The sequence below is a fragment of the Lacerta agilis genome, chromosome 1 (genome assembly GCF_009819535.1).
Source record: "Lacerta agilis isolate rLacAgi1 chromosome 1, rLacAgi1.pri, whole genome shotgun sequence".
NCBI lineage: Eukaryota > Metazoa > Chordata > Lepidosauria > Squamata > Lacertidae > Lacerta > Lacerta agilis.
Window position 1 is genome coordinate 75221755 of NC_046312.1, and position 12751 is coordinate 75234505.

General features: G+C 39.1%; 1 protein-coding gene across 1 annotated transcript in view; it reads right to left on the reverse strand.

The window, feature by feature from the left end:
- Positions 1–12751, reverse strand: part of EPS8L2 (EPS8 like 2) — a 90766-nt gene continuing 78015 nt past the window's right edge. Inside the window, exons 15-21 of the mRNA XM_033155675.1 lie at positions 11316–11425; positions 9369–9480; positions 8131–8247; positions 7278–7392; positions 5792–5975; positions 4818–4950; positions 1–3516 (exon numbers count right to left, since the gene is read on the reverse strand). Coding sequence (XP_033011566.1) covers positions 3445–3516; positions 4818–4950; positions 5792–5975; positions 7278–7392; positions 8131–8247; positions 9369–9480; positions 11316–11425 — 843 coding nt within the window. The 3' untranslated portion in view covers positions 1–3444. The remainder of the gene's footprint in view (positions 3517–4817; positions 4951–5791; positions 5976–7277; positions 7393–8130; positions 8248–9368; positions 9481–11315; positions 11426–12751) is intronic.

The following is a 12751-nucleotide window of genomic DNA, read 5'->3' on the forward strand; positions in this document are numbered from 1 at the left end:
TATGGGTAAATTGTCGTTTAATTTTTCAGCCATCTTGCCACCCCCGTTTACAGTACATACATACAGTTCAGCATCATTAATCAAGTCATGTTTTGTTGAACAAATACGTCTAATCCCGCAAAGATAAAGGTATTTTCCATTAGATATGCAGCAAATGCTCCCAGTTAAATCAACATGGTTTATCGAATGCAGTCACCAAGTCGATGGTTGGTCCACTGACTTGTTTGAGATAGGACTATTCTATTGCTGTATCTGTGGCCACAGTAGTGTTACCAAATGGGTCTACCAGCAGTATACCCAATAATATGTTCACCACAGATTTAACAGAATTACAATGTCCACTTCTTTTAATGTTAGCCATTGTTAACACATGTTAAAATATTAGAACAGAGCAATTTATTAATTTCTTATATTTGTATCTCACCCTTCAGGGAGCTCAGACATGGTTTTGTTTTACCTTTGCTAGGTTTTCATTACTGCCACTCTCTATAACAAGCAGTTTGCTTGCTTGATCAGCTCTGTAAGTCTGTTAAAATAAGTGCATATTCTGCTAAGGATATACTTGCCAGCTTCCATATATAATATAAACTTTATACTAGCTCTGATTTTTAACATGTTAAATTATCTATGCACAGCTAACATTAAAATATATAATGTGAACATAATTTTCATCTAGTTATACCTTCATGAGTTTTTGTTCTTAAGAACCTTGACTACATTTTATATACATATAATCTAAATCCACTGTGGCTAATGTACAAATAATAGTAATAGATGAAGGAACATAAAGCAGTTATGTGTGTATTTCCTAAAGGCTTGGTCCTGCAAAATTCTCCAGGCATGCAAAGGAATCGAGCTTCTTTAATGACAGTATAATGGGGCTGTTCATACCATGTACAGGCTACATGGTGCAAGTCTTTGTAGGAATCAGCTATAGGTTAAATACATTTGCATTTTCAGACTTCAAAAGTCTAATTAAAAGAGTATGTAGCAGTCATTTTTGTTCATACACGTTTGTCAGGCTTCTATTTCCAGATGTGCTACTAGACATTAAAGCTTAAATAAAGTTTTATTGACCGCCACGATCACCAGCTGTTGTTACAGATTGCGGTCCCATGTCAACTGCACACTTTACAATACTGGGGTAAGTAGTTTCCCAGCAAGTGTGGGAGAAAGGTATAGTCGGTCACCCCGTATAATATGCACAGAACAAGGACAAAGCATCTGAGAGCCACTGCTGCTGTGGGGTTTGGCTTATATCTAATGGTCCAAAGGAGATAATTGGCTATAAAAGGGAGCAGTGTGGCATCTGCATCTTAGCATGATGAACTGACTGCAAACTCTGTTACTATCAAACTGCAGCATGAAACTGACTAAGAATTATAAAAATATAATTTGGGGTGCCTTTATATTGTCTTAGGGGTTCCAGGCAGGTACAGCATGTACTGCATGAACTTTCTCACCTTTTTTCTTCTTCATCATATGGACTGAAAACTTTTTATTTAATGGAAGTTTCAATTCATTACAATATTCCCTAGACATGAATGGGTGGTATTCAGCTAAATGCACAAGTGGAATGATCATTAGTTGCATGGCGGAACTTCCCAGCTCCCTTGCAGCCCTAACCCTTTGTGCAATCCCTCAATCTGCTCTGGAAGGTTGGGGAAAACCCAGAGCAGATTTAGGGGGTGCATGGGGAGGGAGAGGAGGGAAAGTACCACTGTGCAAGTGGAAGTTGTTCTGCTCATGGAAAGCGCTACTAAGTGCTACATTGAATACAACCCAGTTTGTCTAATAGGCCACATAATCTGCAAACTGGATAGCTGGATGCTTTGAGGATGGTGAATGCACATCAGGTTGAAATTAAATCTCATATTTTCAATCGTCTTTTGATTGGTTATGATCAACTGGGTAATGCTGTAGCTCATAAGGATGAGTGCAAAGACTATTAACCTTATTAACTATTACACAGTTAATAGGTTGCCACAAAGGAAATTTGAATATGCATCCATTTGCCATTCTTTTCAGCTCCACTTCTTTCTTGAAAACAATAGTCTTGTATAGTACGGGGGGGGGGGGGAGAAAGTTGTCCCAACTCTTGTAATTAGTAACTAGCTATTACAATTCATCTACAAGTTGCAAAAGGTCATTCTTCATTGTAAAGCCTGTTCTAGGCACTGGTTAGTAATGGGTGAAATAATTGGAGGGACAAAATGTAAAGACTCTAGGTTTCTTCTAATATCAATCAGTGAGAAAAGGCATCTGATGAATATATATACAATGCTAAAGACCAATTCCAATGTGATCCACACTGCTGACATTCCTTTTTTCATGATAGTTTGAATATTTAATTACCTAAACATTATGGGTACTCCAACCCTTAAGGGTCACAATAGCACTGTGTGGTGTCTTGACTTTGCAAGAATGGAGGCATTCAGAGTTAGTCCCAAATATTATGATGGGGACTTGAAGGTAAGATGACTAGAGGGGTGGTGGGTGGGGAGGCAGGGACACCAACGCAACTGCTAGGCCAAAGGTTTTTCAAAGGACTTCAGAATATGCATTTAGCTCATATTACAACTTTCCCTGGAGATACAGCAGTTAATGGTTATGACATTAAAACTGCCCTCAGATAAACCGTGGCTATGTTTGGTACATGATGGCTTCCTAGTACCCTTTTGATGGCATATAAAAGCACTGAATGCAGTTTAGAGCTAGGGAGGGAGAAAAGACTAGTTGGTTGCCAACTTCATTCCAGAAAAATCCAAAACAAATTTTAAATCACTTGCCTGATGGTTGACCATCATCTTGTCTTGTGTTGGTTTTTTGTTTTGTTTTGTTTTGTTTTGTTTACATGTCACAACAGTGGCCCCAGAAGTAATCTCTCCTCTCCCCTCCCCACGTTAGGCTAATCCAGGCTTTCTTGTGTTGTGTACAAAAACACAACTGAATGGTCAGGCGGCCTGTAGTTTTCAAAATACAGGGCCTCAGAAAAATCCTTATAGGCTTTTATCATTTCTGCCCCCAGCCCATTCTACGAGGCTTTTTGAAAGTAGTGAAGGGCCACACAGGAAGCTGACTGCCACAGATCATTTTGAGACCATTTTGCTTCAATCCAGCCTTTGCTCAGAACGTCAGTTCCTATCCTTACCATGCTCTGAACTTCACGCACATAACATTTATGTATAAAATATAGAGATATAAAAATAATACTTCATACAATACTAGAACCTCTCTCCCAATGCATGCCACGTTAGTGAGGGAGCATGGCCTCACTAACAGTGCTTGAAGGAACAGTCAATCTGGATGGCAATTTACATTGCTTATGTGCTGATTCCAGCAGTCTTGTTTTCCATTTTTCTTTGTTTTGCTCTCTTTCCCTTTTTTTTGCAAGTGTGTGTGAACAGTGTTGGGGCAGGGGGGGAGGGAATAAGAAGATAAAACTTAAATAGCAGAATCAATCCTTTCTTGGCGTCGTTTCATGATTTCTTGAAGCTCCGACTCCCCTCTGCTTTTCTGGAATGAAAGCAAATGATAAACAATGCAAACTTTTCAGTGACCTTTGAGTTACTATACATTTCTTTGAGTGAGACTTACAAATAACCTTGGGATTACCTTTTGTATTTAATGCTGTATTACAGGCTCTAATTTGAGTGACTTTAGTGAAAGATAAAAGGAAGGAACAGAGGTGAAAGCTCACACCTGTGACCTACAGAAACTATTTTGCCTTAAACATTGAAGTTGCGGGTTTTGTATCTGTTTCTCAATAAAAAACACTTGATAGATGTGATGTCACTGCAACATTTTGCACTAAAACTAAGTCTTCTACAGTTTGCTTAACGGTACAGCTCCTGCACAACCAGCCAATTCTCCACTGGTCCCCACTTGTTTCATCACTATTTTAGGGTCCATATTATGGTTGCCATTCCTCCAGCTTTGCTTGCTGATTGTCAAAGGAATAACTGCACAGATAAATTCACTGGTACATTTTGAATAAAATCTCAGGAATACTGCACACAAGTATATTCATCACTCATTGACGGTAGCATCAATAACTTTTATACTATATCATGTTAGCTCAACACATAATTCTTTTCAGAGATGGGATATACATCAATACATAGAGACTGCAATATATCATGAATCAGGATAGCTTATGGAACTAATGAAGATCACAACAACTAAAGAAGACTAATGCAAGTGTGGGCCTCCAGATGTTATGGGACTCCAACTCCCATTATCCCAGATCACTGGCCATGGTGGCTGAGAGTGATGGGAGGTGGTGTCCAATAATATCCAAAGGACCACAGGTTCTCCACCCCTGACACAATGGGGCAATTTTAGGCCCTAAAATGTACCACGGGCATGAGAGCATGTTTACTCATGATATTCACTTATCTGTTAAACAGTCAAACATGTATATTTAAGGGGTGTCTAAAGTTTCAAATCTGGCAACTAGTTTTTGTTACTGTTTTTTGAAACTACCATTGCATTTCAGTCACTCCTTTTCCTGAAATGTTTTTGGGTTGTTTGAAACTTAGCAACCCTGCACATTCCAATGAAACATCACAGTAAAGTGCAGGCCGTGTCAAGTAACCTAGTATTGTCAATGAAGTTTAAAAACGTTGGTGAACAAACTTTATCAGCTCCTTGAAAAATGTATCCAACTCTGAAAATTCACATACTGCTTTGAATGTAGAAAATTAATGAATGCCTGCTTCTGCCCTAAGCTTATTTACAATAGCAAATTGGCTTGAATGTTTACCATCTTGAAACCATCTAATATTTTTGTCCTAATAAATAATGTGCCATCTTACCTCTAGGAGAGACTTTTGCACTGTGATTTTACTATACACCCTGGCACCCTCTTCTCCACATACTTTTTTCAACTCTTCTTTGTTCAGAGAGAAAAGTTGTGCCCCTGTTAGTATGCCAAGATGGTCCACAGTCCTGGGAAAATATAAGCAAGTAGCTTTATTTAAATTCTTATTAGGTCTGAGAGGTTAAATAAAAAGACAGGAGACCATCAATCACATCTTGTCCCTCAAAGTCCAATAGCTGCCAAGTGGGGTTCTGAATGTTCAGGTAATTTGGTTATGCTTCATAACTTTGGCCTCCATTCTTAAGTTTCATTAAACAGGACCTCAGTGCTCATTTGAGAAGGTCCCTTAGCCAGCTTCTCGGTGCTCGAGGTGTAAAAAACTTGAGAAGAGGCTTAGCTCCATGGCTATGGAACCTTCAGAGCACATGATGGTGACCCCTTTCTTCAGCCCCTTTAGCAGTGTGGGTGCTGCGACCTCTGTATGCTATTCTAGGTAAATATAATTATCCCATCTGTACGGTTCAACCTGACACTATATTGACACCCCCATACAATGAACAGACTGTCTAAGGGCCCATTCATCATTTTCATGGCATATTAACTTCTGGCTATTGCAAGATTAACTGTGGAGGTAACAGAACCCATTCCCTTGCTACTAGAGTAAAACTGAGCACACATACCCCAGTGATCTGCAAACAAGTTTTACATTGTGTTCCTCTGAAATGCCCCTCCTCCAACCAGCTGGACTATTCCAGAAGAAAGAATATAGAAGGAAGAAGCTCTCAAAACAACAGAGACCTGAGAAAACATGTGGCTTGGAGTGCAGGACTCCGTTCTGAATTTCTTCTCTCCTGGCACCCCTGCTGTGCAAGTAACTTAGTTATTAAGAAAACTTTTTATTCTGCTGTCCCAAGTTCACCTCGCATAATACAAGAGGAGAAGGAAAGAAGAGTAGAAAAAGGAACACACCCTTTGCTGAAAGAATTTGCTTCCAGCCATGCCTTGACCTCCTCAGCATTGGATTCAAAGGTCAGGGGCACATGAACCTGTTGAGTCTTCTCTACTTTAAAATTTCTCTGGGGTGGTTGTACTTTGATATTGGTGATCTTTTTCAGCAGTTCATCGTTGACCTCATCCATATGATGAATCAGTTCTAAAGACAGCATATAAATTTGGAGAGAAGGGGAGGGAGAGTAAAAGGGTTGTCAAACTGATTAATGAGCATTTCTTCAATGAACAATTATTTAATCATCTATCTCCTGGCTAAATTAATTGGTTAAAATTTAAATGTATTTGCAAATTACCAAATCTTCATAGGCTTCTACATACTGAAGAATGAACAAGAACTTGGAATTTAACAAACAAAAGCAACCATTTGTTATTAGAGAGAAAGGCCAACTTTAATAGTTTCCTTACCACCTATTTCAACAAACACACCAGAACCAATATTGCTTCCAAAAATAACAAGTTCTCTCTCATCTGCATTGCTTAATTTCTTTTTTTACCTCACTAATTAAAATCACCCCCCAGCCATTACTTCAGCTAAAGCTTTAGTTGGCTGGTCTGAAATTTGCAGCCCCACAAAGCACAAATGAAAACCAATTTGTTCAAATTGAAGAGTTACCCTTTTATATCAATTTAACCAGTTTAGGTAAATACTTCTGCAGCTATCCTGTGGAGTCAAGTACACATGAAAAACAAGTGCTTAATCTTTTCCCCACCCACATTTTTTCTGCTCCAAGTTTACCTCCAGGTGTTTGTATGGCTAAACGCACATGTTAAGCCCCATGTGGAGAAAAGTAGCTAGGAGTCATGGTATGAATAGGGAGAGCAATATGCACCCCCCCTTCCACACCTTTTCCACTCCAAATTCCTTCCCCTGAAAGTTCTTCTCTTTAAAAAATGAATAGAGCTAAGTTTATTCTGTGAGAATTTGCACATCATTTGCAGTTATTCTACAGTTATGATGACTGATTTTAATGACTCCCACCAGAGTTTATGTTTAAAGTGGTGGCACACATTGAGCATTTTAACTGAGAGGAAGAGAACATCAAATATCCAGTGGCCATTTCTTATGTAACATTTTGATATAAGGTTTTGACACTTATATGTGCACAACATGTGTTCTCAGATTAGTTAAAAAGATCATGATGTACAAATCACATGTGTTTCATTCCAGCAATTGGGAAAGGATCAAGGCTGCATTTGTATAATGTAAATTTTCAAGTTGCCCTTTATACATATGTGTGATGCTATACGTGGTACTCCCCTGCCCCTTGTATTTTGGAAGTTGAAACCAAAGTACAAATTTCCGCACATGAAGTGGTTTTCAGCTGAAGTGTTCAGACTAAAGATCAGGGTTTTTGGCCTTTATAATATCAGTTGCATACCATGTCAGAAAACATAAAATGCAGCTTGTTCAGAGCGCTAGGCATTCCGACAATTGTATACTTACGTTCTTTGGCATCAGGAGAATTTCGGGCGAGCATTTCCCCAGCATAGCTGGCGGGTAACTTATGTGAGGGGCTGGATGGTCCAGTTCCCCTTGGACTCAAGTCTCCTTTGTATTTCTACAAATTAAAAAAGGTGTCTCATTAAGTTCAATGCTTTCCTTTTATCACTTCAATAAATAAATAAAAACACATTCCTACTGTCTTCCATTCCCAATTGCTGGGATGAAGATCTAAAAGAGCTGAACTATCACAGCACTTCTTCTTCTTCTTCTTCTTCTTCTTCTTCTTCTTCTTCTTCTTCTTCTTCTTCTTCTTCTTCTTCTTGAGTCTCCACTTTCATTCTGTGTTGACCCCAGATATTCCTGTTTGCCAGCTGATGAGCATACTGGCAACTCCAACATACTAGACTGCTGTTGGGCACTTGGTACTGCTGAGAGTGGAGATGGGCATTTGGCTATTTTATGTGAAGGCATTAAGCCACATAACATTCTTTACAGAGGACAGTCCTGTGAGAGGATGGTGGTCTATTTGAAAGGCTGCTAGCCTCAACTCTAAAGAACCATAAGAAGGTTGTACACAGGATTGCTATGAAGATAAAATTGGGGGAAGAGAACTATGTATGCCCCTCTGATCTCCCTATAGAAAAATTATCAAATGTATGGCTACATTGCAGGTTCATGTGTCATTCAAGTCTGAAGATATGCACGAATTTATTTATTCACATTCGTTTATATTTAAGATGAATTTGTAGCTAGGACAAGCCTGTATTTTGTAGACACTATCAGAGTGAGTTGGTGATTATTTAAAGTAACTGCTTCAAAGTCTGATTGCAGTGAATCGATAGCTAAATCTCACCTGTTCAATTAGCCCATAATCCTCCAGTTTCACCAGATCCAAGATGTTAAATGGGACGTAACCAGCCTGCCCACTTCTATTTCGCAGCTTCCACCACTGTTTATTATCTTCCAACACCTGCAAATGTTAAAAAAAATATTCATCAGCTGGGGAAAAGTAATTCATGGTTCAAGAACCACATTGGGCAAAAGATTCCTGCACTGCAGGGGGTTGGACTACTAGATGACCCATGTGGTCCCTTTCCAACTCCACAATTCTGTTTCTATGATGACCTTTATGTTACTCCTTTGCCATTTTTATTTCTTTCCTTCCACCAACATACTGGAAAGCATCAAGCTTATGTTATGCTTACTCTTCCTGTTCCTATCCTAAACAACCTATTTGCTCCAAAATACCTGAGTAGCCTATAGGAAGGTCTTGCTAATAAGGAACAGGTAAATTTACATCCACGTCTTCCCTCTGCTTTTTGGTCCCCATCTCCCAAACCCCATTGCCTTCAGTTCCCTGCTGATTCATCCCTATTAGTTCTTTAAAAATAGAGAATGTGAGCCGTATGTGCAGTCCCTCTAACACTAAAGTTTAAAATAGTGTATTGTTGTGAATTCTGCACACACAGTGTATGCTCTCTTCTGGCTTCAGACAGCAGATAGCTCTGGAATCACAGAATCATAGAACTGTAGAGTTGGAAGGGACCCTGAAGGGTCATCTAGTCCAACCCCTTCCGATGCAGGAATCTCAACTAGATCATACATGACAAATGGCCACCCAACCTCTGCTTAGAAACCTCCAAGGAAGGAGAGTCCACCTCCTCTTGTTGGCGTCTGCTGCAGTGTTAAACAGCTCTTACTGCCAGAAAGTTCCTGCTGATGTTTAGTTGGAATCTTCTTTCTTGTAACAATACACTCTATATAGCATTATTGTCATGGAGGGCAGAAGGATTGGTGCATGGCAAGGGTGATCAACTGACCCTTTCCAATAATAATGTTTTGAAAGATTAGACCGAAAAGTCTTGGGGCAGATCCACACCATAGATTTAAAGTATATTTAATGCACATTTAAAGCACATGACTTCCCTCAAAGAATTGTGGGAACTGTTGTTTAAGGGTGCTGGAAATTGTAGCACTTTGAGGGGAATGCTATGGTTCCCAGGATTCTTTGGGGGAAGTCATGTGCTTTAAACTTGTGTCGGGTGTTCTTTAAATCTATGGTGTGTTTCTGCACTTGTTCCATTCTTTTACCTCCAGAATTTCCTCCTTCAGCACTGAAAGTTCATTGGCATTTCGAGCAGTGAAATCATAGCGGATTTTGGCATATCTCTTTGATGGGGCCATACCCTGTGCCTCAAAATTCCTGCAATAAAGACATAATGGGATTATGATTGGCCTCCTCTACCTGTTGAAATAAAAAGCATCTAATCTAAAACAACGTATTGAAATCAAAAGATAATATCAGTGAACTTTTCCATTTTAGTCTAGTATACAGACCACTTTACCAAATAATAACAACAAGACATGGTTCTATAGCAAACCATAATACTAAAACAAACAGTAAACAAAGTTGAATACAAATATAACCCACTGGAATAAAATTCTAATTCAAATCACAGTAGCTTTCTTAATTTATTTCATGCTAACCCAGGAATTTGGAAGGATATTGGCACTGGAAAGTGTGTTATGCTTTTTAGAGACCACGTTGTACTAGCTAAAAGAGAAAGTGTACAATGGCAGAAGGGACTGCATCTTTTGTGATGGATGTGGATGTACTTTCTCAGACAGGACCATCTGTTCCTCTAGCATATACCTTCTTTTAGCACCTTAAAGATTCATTGTGCCATAAGCTTTAAATGCAAGTCTTTCAGATGCCACTTTTGTGTGTGTGCTTCCTGGCAGAGACTAATATGGTGACTCTAGCATTTTTATGCCATATATTGGAGCTAGATCAGAGTCACTGAGACTAGAAAGTTCTTACCTGGCTGATATTTTAAAAAACAACAACACAATACAGTATTATTTGAGGACAGGTTTACAGGCTAAAATAACACACAAGTATTTTTATCACTTGCCACTTGCATAGTTTCAGAACACTTAATAATATTACTTTTCTCAAGCACCCATTATTCCCTTCTATTAATCAAAAGCTTTCTTAGGCTTATATCAACATCTTTCATGGGAAACATATCTCATTACTCTACTACTTTTTATTAGTATTACTGGTTTGAATGTAAGGATTTTCCTGCATAGCCACTAAAGATCCGTCTAATACATTCACCTTTAAAAACCCTCCTCAAAGCCTTTATCAGGTGGTTCATTGGTAATGTGATAAACAGTCATACCTTGGTTTTTAAACAGATTAGTTCTTGAAAGTTTTGGCTCCTGAATGCCATGAACCTGGAAGTGACTGTTCTGGTTTGTGAACTATTTTTGGAAGCCAAACGTCCAGCGGGACTTCCGCAGCTTCCGATTGGCTGTAGGAGCTTCCTGAAGCCAATCAGAAGCCACTTTTTTGTTTTCGAACATTTTGGAAGTCGAACAGACTTCCAGAACAGATTTAATTTGACTTCCAAGGTATGACTGTATACACTTTGCATTAATATCTGTGCTTGCTATGAGAATTCTTCTTGTGTTCTTTGTTCAGTCTTGCTGATTTGGGACAACATTTGGCATTCCCACCAATAAACCCTCACAAAACCTCATAACTGGTTAAAGGATGAAGTCATCTTTGTGCACCAGAACTCGGAATCAAGACACAGGGAGCCCTAACATACTAGACAGGAAGAGAGATAGTAATCTTTTCCAGCAGTTCTCAGAAAAGAAGCTAGGAATAAGCAGGAGAATGTGAGCTATGTTTACATTGTGTGAAGCATGCCAGTAACATAGTGAGTCATTGGAAGGAATAGTTGGGACCAGTAGAATGGAAACCTTAAGGATAATTTCTGCCCTCCACAACCAGGTAGTTAGGCCTACACTACAGGGAGATACATGGGTGTCACTGACTTGTATTTCCACACTAACATATACCTGAAGAAAAGTGTGAGCTGGCATCATTGTGTTAGCATTTACTCATTCTCTAGATGCAGCTGTCAGTAAAGAGTAAACACCACCTAAATGAAGTTCATTGACCACTGGTGGTTGGTGGACATACTTTGGGAACACCTGGTCTATTCTATTCTATATGCTACAAATTACCTGTTCACATGTTGAGTAACATGTTGAGCAAAAGCATCCACTGCTGGACTTTGATCAGATGTCTGGACAGGCTTTATGTTCCGGCTGGAATATCCATTAGGTGATGACAGCTTAGATAAAATCGAAGAAATATTATTGCCAAACTGGGATACAGCATGTCAACATTCTCAGCATTTAAAGTCATGAAACTGAAATGTAGTGGTATAACATATGCCTCTTTCTTGAAGAAGGAGCCAGATCTGGGTAGTTTTCCACTGGCTAGAAAGCAGCTGTTTGAGCCTCTCAAAGTGCAAATAAGACAACACTAATAATTTACCTGCCAGGCAATGCTCACTCTATTTCTTGCATTAGAAGATAGAATGACAGCAAGGTGGGTGTGGTGGTTGGCAGCAGCCACATGTGTTTGAGAGAGACTTTACTTGGGACTCAATGCAACAGTACAAAGGATAACAAGTGTTTCACTTCTGGGGCAGGATTTGGTATCAGCAATGAATGCCTCCTGTTCTTCCAATGAACATCTATTTGACCTTTGAAACCTGTGTTTCTGTGTCCTTCCAGTTAGCTGTGTAATATTACTTCTTCTTTTTAAACCCACTGTGTTTGCTTCTCACATGAATCTAGTGCAGTATTTCATAAACACCACTGGGCAAAGTGTTGCTAGTGATACAATCCAGAACACAAATCTGTATAACATTTTGGATATGCAAATTTATATGTATAGTGACTCAGAGAAATTAAAGCAGAGGATAGCTGGCATCTTGCCAGCATTGCACTTTGTAGAGTCCCCAGCTGTCCTATAAGCAAAGTTTGGTTTTTTAAAAAATGGGTTTAAATGCAAAATTGTGGAAAGCGGCAGGTGATAGGAGCATGCAGTTAAATTTCCTAAAAGCACCCCTCACATTAGGTGCCACTTCGCTGAAGCTGATGAACTCAAATGTGAATGCTCACACAGTAAGTTTAAAAACAATTTAGGAATCTTTCTCATACTAGATCAGCTTATTTGGTCTCCTGAGGCTCAGTATTGTCTACTCTGACTTGCAGCAACTATCCAGGTTCTGAGAAAGAAATCTTTCCAGTTACCTGTTTCCTGATACCATGAGATACCAGGGATTGAACATGGGATAATTTCAGCATGCAAAACTACCACTAAGCAATGGCATCATGATCATCACCATTTCCCACCCAATAAATTTCCTAAGCTAAAATACTGTACACAGCTGGTGGACTTCGAATTAATTGCAAGACGTGATAATCTGGGGGGTTCTTCAGTTCCTGGCATATTAATTTGTAGCCTCCATAGGTCTGATTCTGTGCTCAAATATTTGATTTTTATACAGGTGCAATTTGACCGATATTGCTACAATACATTCTATCAATGAAAATGAGGAAACAAAACTGAAACAATGGCCTCAGTTGAGCAATATGCATGTGATAGT